This window comes from Hyla sarda, chromosome 13 (assembly GCF_029499605.1).
Source record: "Hyla sarda isolate aHylSar1 chromosome 13, aHylSar1.hap1, whole genome shotgun sequence".
NCBI classification, from domain to species: Eukaryota; Metazoa; Chordata; class Amphibia; order Anura; family Hylidae; genus Hyla; species Hyla sarda.
The window spans coordinates 29,444,464-29,456,581 of record NC_079201.1 but is presented as its reverse complement, the minus strand read 5'-3'; the positions used below and the strand labels follow the sequence as shown (position 1 = coordinate 29,456,581).

The 12,118-nt window shown below is 42.0% G+C and overlaps 1 protein-coding gene across 11 annotated transcripts in view; it reads right to left on the bottom strand.

Moving 5' to 3' along the window:
* Positions 1 to 12,118, bottom strand: part of ANKFN1 (ankyrin repeat and fibronectin type III domain containing 1) — a 597,928-nt gene that overhangs the window by 266,036 nt on the left and 319,774 nt on the right. For 10 of the 11 annotated variants that reach the window (XM_056550598.1, XM_056550604.1, XM_056550603.1 and 7 more), the window contains one exon: positions 1,454 to 1,567. In XM_056550598.1, the coding sequence (XP_056406573.1) occupies positions 1,454 to 1,567 (114 nt within the window). Of the gene's footprint in view, positions 1 to 1,453; positions 1,568 to 11,496; positions 11,568 to 12,118 lie in introns of those variants that run through there. The other variant, XM_056550607.1, reaches the window with a different exon arrangement.

Genomic DNA, 12,118 nt, shown 5'->3' with positions numbered 1-12,118 from the left:
ATATAAAAATAACAAAGAACACTATACTCACCAGCGTTCCAGTCTGCCCTAATGTTCCTGTTTAGTTCCTCTGATGATATGCTCTTTGCTAATAATATCTCAAACCCACTTTAGCCTCAGTGATTGGTTGAAATGTGTTTGCAAGGTTGTGAGGAGAAGAAGAAAAACGCATGTTCAGGAGAACAAGGAGAGCCCATCTTCAGCAGAACAAGGAGAGCAAGTCTTCAGGAGAACAAGGAGAGCAAGTCTTCAGGAGAACAAGATGAGCGCGTCTTCAGGAGAACAAGGAGAGCCCATCTTCAGGAGAACAAGGAGAGCAAGTCTTCAGGAGAACAAGGAGAGCCCATCTTCAGGAGAACAAGGAGAGCAAGTCTTCAGGAGAACAAGGAGAGTGCATCTTCAGAAGAACTAGGACAGCATGTCTTTAGGAGAACAAAGAGAAGGTGTCTTCAGGAGAACAAGCAGAGTGCATCTTCAGGAAAACGTGGAGAGCGCTTATTTCGGAAAACGAGAAGAGCACGTCTACAGGAGACAAGGAGAGCGAGTATTCAGCAAAACGAGGTGAGCACGTCTTCAGGAGAACAAGGAGAGCGAGTCTTCAGGAAAACAAGTAGAGCACGTCTTTGGGAGATGTAAGCAGAGGCACCGGGTGGACTGGAGCACTGGTGAGAAACCGGGCGCAGTGAGTATTGTGTATTTTGTTATTTTACACCCCTAGTAGACTGTAGTTAGTTTTTCAATTTGGTTGGAAAACGCCTTTAAGAATAAAACGTGTTCTGGTAGATGGCAACTAAAGTATGTTGACTATGAACTTACTCTTTGCATGAGTATCAGAGAAAGACTTTTACATAGTTGCCCAAGATTTAATTTGTAGAATATATTAATGTCATTGACGGTTTCCTCACCATGCAAAGAAGGACCAATAGTTCACAAAACCTGAACTGTTCACAGTTATCCATGACCCCCTGACAGGCCTCATCCTAAGTCAGTAGAACTGACTGACAAGACACAATACATTTTGGAAATGTTTAAATGAATAGATTTGAAAATAAAACTTCACAGTAAAGTAAAGGCATGTTTTAAAACAAATGACTATGCTCATTTAAATGTTCCCATATGTATTGAATTACTATGTATAGTGATTGATCATATTTGTAACTTTTTGTCTACATGCAATACTTTAGGGGCTGCAATTTAACGCACTCTGACAGGTGTAATATAAACCATAAGTTCACCCATCTTTATAAAAAAAAAACTTTTGCCCCCCCATAAGCACAAGAAGCCAAAAAACATATTTAATCTCATAAGAAACCAACATGTTGCCCTGAAGATTTCATGTAATGCAAATGTAATCTCCTGTCCGATTCAAAATAGGCCTTGAGGGATAGAAAGACATCTACAAAGAGCAAAAACAGTACAAAGGAAAGTAGCGTAAACTAATCTCCAGTCCTACCTTTGTATTTGGTGACAACAGCTGAATTGACGCTCAGAGGCTCCTGGAAGGTGACAGTGAGTGATGTGCTGCTTGTTATCATGAGGCAGACATTGGTCGGCACCTCGGGGGCTCCTGAAAAGAAATAAAATCTTCAGAACTCTGCTCGAAAAATCTTAACTAAACAAGAGGAGCTAAGAACATGCATAGGCTTTCTTGATTTGCAATAGAAGTGATTGATAGAGTGAGTGTCGAATACTTGGCAAATAAAAGGTTTGAAGCTTATGCTAAGTAGAATGTTTCCATGTCATAGGACACCTCTTTGTAAATATAAGATTTTTAGTACAATATTTCATGCACAAGCTAGCTACACATGCACCCACACACACACTTATCATCCATAACATTACAACCACTGATGAGTGAATGGAGTAACATTGATCATCTTGTGACAATGGCATCTGTCCAAGGTGGAGGGGAGTCTATAAGCCTTGATGCCAGTCAGTTCTTGACGTTGATGTGTTGGATGCAGAAGAAATAGCAGATGGAAGAATCTGAACGGCTATATCAAAGGCTAAATTGTGATGGCTAGATAATGGGATCACAGTATCTAAAAAAAACTGTCTCCAAAATCCCCAGATCTCGATATGGTTAAAGTGTACCTGTCATCAACAAAATCTTTTTATATAATGCAGATAATACCATTATATGTATATTTGTAATATACATTGGTTAAAAAATATGTATATTTTTGTCCCTGCAGCTATCTGCAAATACAGGAAGTGATGGTGGACAAGCAGGGCTCTGTACACTGAGGACAAGCAGGGCTCCGTACACTGAGAACAAGCAGGGCTCTGTGCACTGAGGACAAGCAGGGCTCTGTACACTGAGGACAAGCAGGGCTCCGTACACTGAGAACAAGCAGGGCTCTGTGCACTGAGGACAAGCAGGGCTCTGTACACTGAGGACAAGCAGGGCACCGTACACTGAGGACAAGCAAGGCTCTGTACACTGAGGACAAGCAGGTCTCTGTGCACTGAGGACAAGTAGGGCTCTGTACACCGAGGACAAGCAAGGCTCTGTACACTGAGGACAAGCAGGGCTCTGTACACTGAGGAAAAGAAGGGCTCCGTACACTGAGGACAAGCAGGTCTCTGTACACTGAGGACAAGCGGGGCTCTGTACACTGAGGACAAGCGGGGCTCTGTACACTGAAGACAAGAAGGGCTCCGTACACTGAGGACAAGCGGGGCTCTGTACACTGAGGACAAGCGGGGCTCTGTACACTGAGGACAAGCGGGGCTCTGTACACTGAGGACAAGAAGGGCTCTGTACACTGAGGACAAGCGGGGCTCTGTACACTGAGGAAGAGCGGGGCTCTGTACACTGAGGACAATCAGGGCTCTGTACACTGAGGACAAGCAGGGCTCTGTGCACTGAGGACAAGCAGGGCTCTGTACACTGAGGACAAGCAGGGCTCTGTACACTGAGGACAAGAAGGGCTCTGTACACTGAGGACAAGCAGGGCTCTGTACACTGAGGACAAGAAGGGCTCTGTACACTGAGAACAAACAGGGCTCTGTACACTGAGGACAAGCAGGGCTCTGTACACTGAGGACAAGCAGGGCTCTGTACACTGAGGACAAGCAGGGCTCTGTACACTGAGGACAAGCAGGGCTCTGTACACTGAGGACAGGCAGGGCTCTGTACACTGAGGACAAGCAGGGCTCTGTACACTGAGGACAAGCAGGGCTCTGTACACTGAGGACAAGCAGGGCTCTGTACACATAGGCCCTGTGACATGCCCCCAGGTTCACACAAGAGGATGATTGAGAAGCCAGGAGCCTGCACAGAGCCCTGCTTGCCCCATCCTCAATTACTGTATTTGGACTTCTCATAGATACACACAGGCAATAGCTGCAAAGACAGAATTTTTTCACACAAAAATATATAAATCTATTAACCAATGTATATTACAAATATACATATAATAGTATTATCTACATTGTGTAAAAATTATTTGTTGATGACAGGTACACTTTAAAGGGGTATTCCAGGAAAAAAAAAACTATTTTTTTTCCAACTGGCTCCCGAAAGTTAAACAGATTTGTTAATTACTTCTATTAAAAAATCTTAATCCTTCCAATAATTATCAGCTGCTGAAGTTGAGTTGTTCTTTTCTGTCTGGCAACAGTGCTCTCTCCTGACATCTCTGTTTATCTCGGGAACTGTGTAGAAGAGGTTTGCTATGGGGATTTGCTTCTACTCTGGAAAGTTCCCGAGACAGGTGTCATAAGAGAGCACTTAGACAGAAAAGAACAACTCCACTTCAGCAGCTCATAAGTACTGAAAGGATTAAGATTTGTTAATAGAAGTAATTTACAAATCTGTTTAACTTTCTGGAGCCAGTTATTTTTCCTGGATAACCACTTTAAGGATATTTGGGATGAGATGGAGAAAGAAGTTTGATAGGTGGACACATCTTACAGCTCACTAGAATGAAAGGATCCAAGGCCAATTGTGGAATCTGTGCCTTGATGTTTCAGAACTATTTTGATGGAAAGAGATGAGCCTACACAATATTAGACAGATGGTTTTTACTGTATAGGAGGACCGTGTACGGTATAAAACCGAGCTGATTTCTTGAAAAAAAAGCACCACATCCATCTGCAGGTTGGGTATGGTATTGCAACTCAGTTCCATTGAAGAGAATGGAGCCAAGTTGCAATACCACACACAACCTGTGGACAGGTGTGTGCTGTTTTTGGAAGAAATTATCTCTATTTTTTTTTCTATCCATGGATAACCCAATCATTAAACTGTGCACTGATCAGAGTGATCAGATCAGATAATCAAATTCTTTAGTCACCCTTTTTCTTAACATATCCATATCTTTTTTTTTTTTTTTTTTTTACTACCCAGCCATTAGGATCTTAGTACTGTAGCTGTAACACCAATGGCTTGTTCCCATTGGCATGTACTGGCACATACAGCTGCTCGGTCTGTGCCTCCTCTCCCCTTTCTGTTGTCGCTTCTTTGTTCCTGCCGTCATTGCCATTTCGAACTTCAGTAGCTTCTTGCTAATTTGGTGACAAACTAAGTCAACAATCTCCTAATCTGTATCTCACATGAAAAAGAAGGTGCAAGTGAAATTAAGACTTCCTCCCCAGTTTTCTCCTGGAAAGTTCGGCTATACTCTAAGAACATCTGAATTAATGTTTTTTGCTAAAATTTGCCCCCTAATTTCTACGTCTTTTCGAGGCTTTTGAGGCCATGTTCATACGTACGGAATCTCTGTGCAGAATTCTGCATTGGAATTCCGCCGGAGAATCCAGAGCAGTAGAGCCCCATTGATTTCAGATCCACAACTTATTTTTATGTCCATACCGTTGGTTCTTAATAGATACTGCAAATAATAATAATAATAATTTTATTTCTATAGCGCCAACAGATTCTGCAGCACTTTACAATTTAGAGAATACAAATAAAGACAAGTATCAGACATTACAATATTACACACTAAATATTCAAACAGTCTATAAGGAATGGGGCTGTGACAAAAGGCATGAAGTGCTTTATTGATACAATGGTCTAGCCATATTTGAAGAATTATATAAGGGAAGGTGAACCAGTCACTGGTTTATCTCCGAATGTCTAAAGCGCATAGAGAGTAACCGGAGACAGACAATTATTAAAGGTGTACTCTGCTGCTCAGCTTTGGAACAAACTGTTTAGGGGTCGGGGCATGACATAATGAGGGGGTGGGGCTATGACATCACAAGCTCCCAGCGCTGGATCCAGCATTCGGAACAGTTTGTTCCAAATGCTGAGAACGGAATACCCCTTTAAGCTTTGCCACAATGTTAGCAATGCCTGATAAAGAATTTGTTCAACATGCATTGCATTTGTCTAATAAACGCTATCATTGTCCATTACTTAGAAATCCTGTTATTTTAATATTTTAATACTGGGAGAAGTGCTGCTGAGACATCCTTGTTTTGGGCTTTTGGCCTTTAGTTTTTTGCTTTAATTTGATTACTGTTCTTTGGATCAGGTGGACCAGGCGGCTACTGACCCTCCATTGTATATACATTATGTGCAAGCGGAGATGTTGTGTTCTGAGCATTACATTATCTGGTAACAGACTCTCAATCACTGGTATCAATCCAGTTGACTTATAGGGGTACTCCGCCCCTAGACATCTTATCCCTTATCCAAAGGATAGGGGATAAGATGTCTGATCGCAGGGGTCCCACTGGTGCATGGAGTGAACTTCACTCCATGCTGGATGACTGGCGATGCGGGGTGGAGGCTGATGACATCAAGGCCACGTCCCACTCGTGACATCACAGCCACGCATCCTCAATGCAAGTCTATAGACTTGCAATGAGGGGGCTTGGCCGTCATGTCACCCCCATGATCAGACATCTTATCCCCTATCCTTTGGATAGGGGATAAGATGTCTAAGGGCGGAGAACCCCTTTAAGTGCTTCACTAGGATGCACCTGTATTGTTTGCTTTTTCCTGTAGCTTTGATAAAGTTAGTCCTATCTATGTTTGTGATAATAAGATAGAAATCTGTAAGGATGGGAAATGATTGTCCATTGTTCCAACACCGTGCAGGACGTTTGGCATTTGCCAGAGAACACCAAGATTTGCAAATTCGCCACTGGTGCCCTATGCTCTTCACAGATGAAAGCAGGTTCACACTGAGCATGTGACAGAGTCTGGACACGCGGTGGAGAACGTCCTGCTGCCTGCAACATCCGCCAGCATGACCGGTTTGGCGGTGGGTCAGTAATGGTGTGGGATGGCATTTCTTTGGGGGCCGCACAGCCCTTCATGTGCTTGACAAAGGTAGCCTGGCTGCCATTAGGTACCGAGATGAGATCCTAAGACCCCTTGTGAGACCATATGCTGGTGCGGTTGACCCTGGGTTCCTCCTAATGCAAGACAATGCTAGACCTCATGTGGCTGGAGTGTGTCAGCAGTTCCTGCAAGAGGAAGGCATTGATGCTATGGACTGGACTGCCCGTTCCCCAGACCTGAATCTGATTGAGCACATCTGGGACATCATGTCTCGCTCCATCCACCATTGCCATGTTGCACCACAGACTGTCCAGGAGTTGGCGGATGCTTTAGTCCAGGTCTGGGAGGACATCCCTCAGGAGACAATCCGCTCACCTCATCAGGAGCATGCCAAGGCGTTGTAGGGAGGTCATACGGCACGTGGAGGCCACACACACTACTGAGCCTCATTTTGACTTGTTATAAGGACATTACATCAAAGTTGGATCAGCCAGTCGTGGGGTTATCCACTTTGATTTTGAGTGTGACTCCATATCCAGACCTCCATGGGTTGATAAATTTGATTTCCATTGATAAATGTTGTGTGATTTTGTTGTCAGCACATTCAACTGTGTAAAGACGAAAGTATTTCTTACGATTAGTTAATTCATTCAGATCTAGGATGTGTTATCTTAGTGTTCCCTTTATTTTTTGAGCAGTGTACATACTGCAAGTTTCTAAAAATGACTAAGCCAAGTATTAAATATGTAATGCACACATAATTCATCTATTCAAAGAATTCCCTGTTACACTGGTCTGCCGTGTTTACAAGCCAATAGAGCAATCTAGTGTAACCAGAACTATGAGTGAGAGTGATAGCGGTCTGGAGTGGGACAGAAGACGTCATCACCAAACTTGAAGGGAGAAGAGAGAGGGTGCTACAACGACGTGCCAGTTGGAAACATGGTAGTCACCTCATTGTGGAGAAAAGGAGAAAGAAAAGGAAGCTTGTTTGAGCAGCAGAGAAAATGGACGAGCCACTCACTCCGTTGAATCACTGAGGAGCCTGTTCCGTTTTAACCTTCCCAATCCATAGCCTGTTGGTGGAAAGTAAGAGACAGGCTCCATCTACTGCCAGCAAGGACCACCCAAAGAGACAGGACACAGTGTGCTTTCTGAGGAGCGCCTCTCACCCACCACTAATTACTTGACTCTGAGACACTTTGCATTCGGGACAAATGGAACTTGCAATGTATTCATAAACCCCTGAATATTTCAGAAACTGGATGATCGCATTGACCCTCCATGTACTGTGTGGCTCAAAGTTGCAAATATGTCAAATACTGCCAGCGTGTATCACAGGAATAGGCATTTATTTCATAATCCATGAAGAATAGTCAAACTTTGAAAAGAAACAAAGAAAAAAAAAAAAACACAAAACACAAACAAACGGAAAACCAGATCGATAAACTTGAAATTCTCAAAAAATTTTTTTTTTGCAAACAAACCAACATAACTCTACAAGTAACATGCAACACACATGGACAGTGTATGCTCTTACTTTGTTTGCTATGTTTCCATCAGTCTCTACACTTCGTCCGAAAACATACTTGTGTGCGCGTCTGTCTGGGTCCCTGACATTGGGAGATTATCCCAACCTAACCCTTACCCCCCACCCCCACATCACCACCACCAACTGTTGATTTATTGAAAGCAGGAAAAACGGGCAAGCGGTGGGACTGGGGAAAAGTACAAAAAAACTAAAAATTGTGATAGCTATATGGCTGGACCAGAGCAACTGTAGGTCTTAGGTTGCGTTCACACGGCAGAATTTCCGTATGGAATTCAGCACTGAAATCTGGAAATTCTGCATGTGTTTGTAGCCTTATTGTCTTCAATAGGATGCTGCAGTCCCATTAACATTGCAGAATTTTTGCTGTGGACGTTCTGCAGCTTCTGCATTCCGCGTTCCTCAAAAATATTTGTCATGTCTTATATTTTTGTAGAATTCAGCTGCAGAAGCCTATTGAAGTCAATGGGACTTTCCTTAATGCGGAAATCTTGTGAATTTTGTGCGGAGGTCACGTGGATTCTGCATAAAATTGAAACTTTTTCAATGAATCAAAGGACTTTTAGACGTGCTCTGGGACTTCATGCAGAATTCATGAGTATATTCCGCATGAGATGCAGAAATCTGGCCAAATTAATGCGGCTGCGGAATTCTGCATTTATGCTAGATTTCTGCCGTCTGAACATAGACTTATTGGGTATTTCTGGTATGCAGTGGTGAATCAATGCAACAAAGGAGAAAAAGTAGAAATCTTCAGCTCACCTCCCACTGGTCTTGCACGGATCCTCAGCCTGGCCTGGCTTAATACACATAGCAAAGAAAGAGGAAAATCGATCCAGCAATTCCGCTAAAACATCAATTTATTGGTTATTCAGCAGCATAAAATATCCCACATGATTGGTAATCAAGAGCACGCATGCGCTTGAAACGTGTCCATTTTGCTGTGAATCACTGGCCAGGTGGTGTGTGGTGAATGCTATCCATGTGGGATATTTTATGCTGCTGAATAACCAATAAATCGATGTTTTAGCGGAATTGCTGGATCGACTTTCCTCTTTCTTTGCTATGCAGTGGTGAATACCTAACTAATCTGATGAAGGTCAATCAGTGTACTGTCATTAGGGTCATTTAGCACATTGATTATGTATAGGGAGCGATAGTTAGTCCACCTGGTGCGATCTCACAGAAGAGCTTCTGTAGCACATGTTGATGATAGATAGGTGTCAGAACACACACAACATCATGGCTGCTGTATATAAAGCTGTATAACTGCGGACTGGTTAGAGTGGCCATGCTGACCCATGTCCACTGACACAGGTGCTTACAATAGGCTGGTGAACATCAGAACTGGATCACGGGTCAACGGAGAAGATGGCCTGATTTGATAAACAATATTTTCTTATACATCTTGGCCCTGATTTACTATTTCAATGTCGCTCATCTTTTTTTTCTGGTTTATTTACTATTCTGTCGCACATTTCGTTTTTTTATCATGTCGCACCAGTCAATTGTGCCGCACAAACTCAAAATTAGTTGTGTGAGTCAAAATGGTTTCGACTTGTTTATTTAAAAATGTTTCCATGAATCAAAAGCGTTCATGTGTTATAGTTTTTCAAACATAACAACAATTCTCCTGGTTTATCAGCTTGGGTGTTAAATTAATTTAACCTCTTAAGGACCAAGGACGTATGAGTACGTCCTTGGTCCCGCTCCCGTGATATAACGCGGGGTCCCACGGTGACCCCGCATCATATCACGGCGGGCTCGGCATCATAGTGAAGCCGGGACCCGCCACTAATAACGTGCGGTACTGATCGTGGTGCTGCATGCTATTAACCCTTTAGCCGCGCGCTCAAAGCTGAGCCACGCGGCTAAAAGTGAAAGTAAAAAGTGCCTGTTAGCTCAGTGGGCTGTTCGGGATAGCCACGGCAAAATCGCGGCATCCCGAACAGCTTACAGGACAGCCGGAGGGTCCCTACCTGCCTCCTCGCTGCCCGATCGCCGAATGACTGCTCAGTGCCTGAGATCCAGGCATAAGCTGTCAAGCCGCAGAATCATCGATCACTGGTTTCCTATGAGAAACCAGTGATCAATGATAAAGATCAGTGTGTGCAGTGTTATAGGTCCCTATGGGAGCTATAACACTGCAAAAAAAAAAGTGAAAAAAAAGGGAATTAAGATCATTTAACCCCTCTCCTATTAAAAGTTTGAATCACCCCCCCTTTCCCATAAAAAAAAAACTGTGTAAATAAAAATAAAAATAAACATATATGGTATCGCCGCGTGTGGAAATGGCCGAATTATAAAAAATATATCGTTAATTAAACCGCACAGTAAATGGTGTACTTGCAAAAAAAGTCCAAAATAGTGCAATAGTGCAATAGTGATCAATAAGTCCTATCAATGCAAAAATGGTACCGTTAAAAAATTCAGATCACGCCGCAAAAAATGATGCCGCCCCATACGCGGAAAAATAAAAAAAGTTATAGGTTTATAGGGGTCAGAAGATGACAATTTTAAACGTATTAATTTACCTGCATGAAGTTATGATTTTTTCCAGAAGTACGACAAAATCAAACCTATATAAGTAGGATATCATTTTAATCGTATGAACATACAGAATAAAGATAAGGTGTAATTTTTACCGAAAAATGTGCTACGTAGAAACGGAAGCCCCCAAAAGTTACAAAACAGCTGGGTTTTTTTTTCAATTTTGTCTCACAATGATTTTTTTTTCCGTTTCCCTGTAGATTTTTGGGCAAAATGACTGACGTTGTTACAAAGTAGAATTGGTGGCGCAAAAAATAAGCCATCATATGGATTTTTAGGTGCAAAATTGAAAGAGTTATGATTTTTTAAAGGCAAGGAGCAAAAAACGAAAGTGCAAAAACGGAAAAACCCCCGGTCCTTAAGGGGTTAAACCTAATATTGCAAATGTGTTAAAAAGAAAAAATATATATATAAACAGTAACTATCACAAAAGCATTCAATATTTTATTCATAAAACTGTTGAACTGTACAAAATGTTTTCAGGTTAGAAAACAAGATACTTTCACAAAAAAACACAAAGGCAAACAGTCCCTTGTTAGAAATCTCTCCATTTTTGGAATTTCACTCGGCCTCTTGGCTGTCGGTTATTGTGTGAGAACAAACTCACACTTTTTCTCGAGTGATTTTGGAAGTACTCCGAGTATTTTTTGGTTTTTGTCGATAAAACGCCCATTTTTGCATGAAACACGCCCATTTCAGAGTGAAAAAAAAACACTCAGAGTGTTTTCTAAAGTGTCAGTTGTGCGACTAAAAATGTCGCATAGACTCAAAAAAGAGTCAATAAGACTTTAGTAAATTAGGGCCCTTTGGGGAGATTTACCAAAACCTGTGCAGAGGAAGAGTGGTGTAGTTGCCCATAGCAACCAATCAGATTGCTACTTTCATTTTCCACAGGCCTCTTTAGAGGCCTGTGGAAAATGAAAGAAGCAATCTGATTGGTTGCTATGGGCAACTGCACCACTCTTCCTCTGCACAGGTTTTGATAAATCTCCCCCCTTGTGTATATCTAGATGACTACACATCGTTTACCATAAATACATGTCACTGTGGCAAGCCTGTGGCAGTGTGGAGCGGTTTTTGAAAGAAATTAGATATGTTTTTCTATTCCTGAATAAACTTTTAAGCATTTTCTGCTTGCAGAAAACATCCTTCTAACCTTAACCCTAGGATGCTATTCACATACTAGCAGGCTCAGCTCCATGCAAAAGAGGGGTGCTGCTGTGTGTGCCCAGCACAGACCAATACAAAAAGAAAACAAAAAAACACACCATATAGCGTACACCCGACTAGTTCAACAAATCTTTATTAGTTACAAAAATCATAGACAAAGATACCAATCAAATAGATCCCATAAAAACATTTAAAATGGCACAAAACATGCCCACCCATGGGTGGGCATGTTTTGTGCCGTTTTAAATGTTTTTATGGGATCTAGTTGATGGTGTGATTTTTTTGGTTTTTTTTGTATTGGTCTAACCTTAACCCAACCACATATAACCCTCTCAAACTGACAGGGGGAGATTTATCAAAACTTGTCCAGATGAAAAGTTGCTGAGTTGCCCATAGCAACCAATCAGATCGCTTTTTTCATTTTTGAAAAGGCCTCTGCAAAATGAAAGAAGTGATCTGATTGGTTGCTATGGGCAACTCAGCAACTTTTCGTCTGGACAAGTTTTGATAAATCTCCCTCATAAAGTATAAAATAAATCTTGCTGAGACAGAAGCCCTAGAGATTATTATACCGGATTCCCAACTTTATGGTTTACCTATCCTTACAA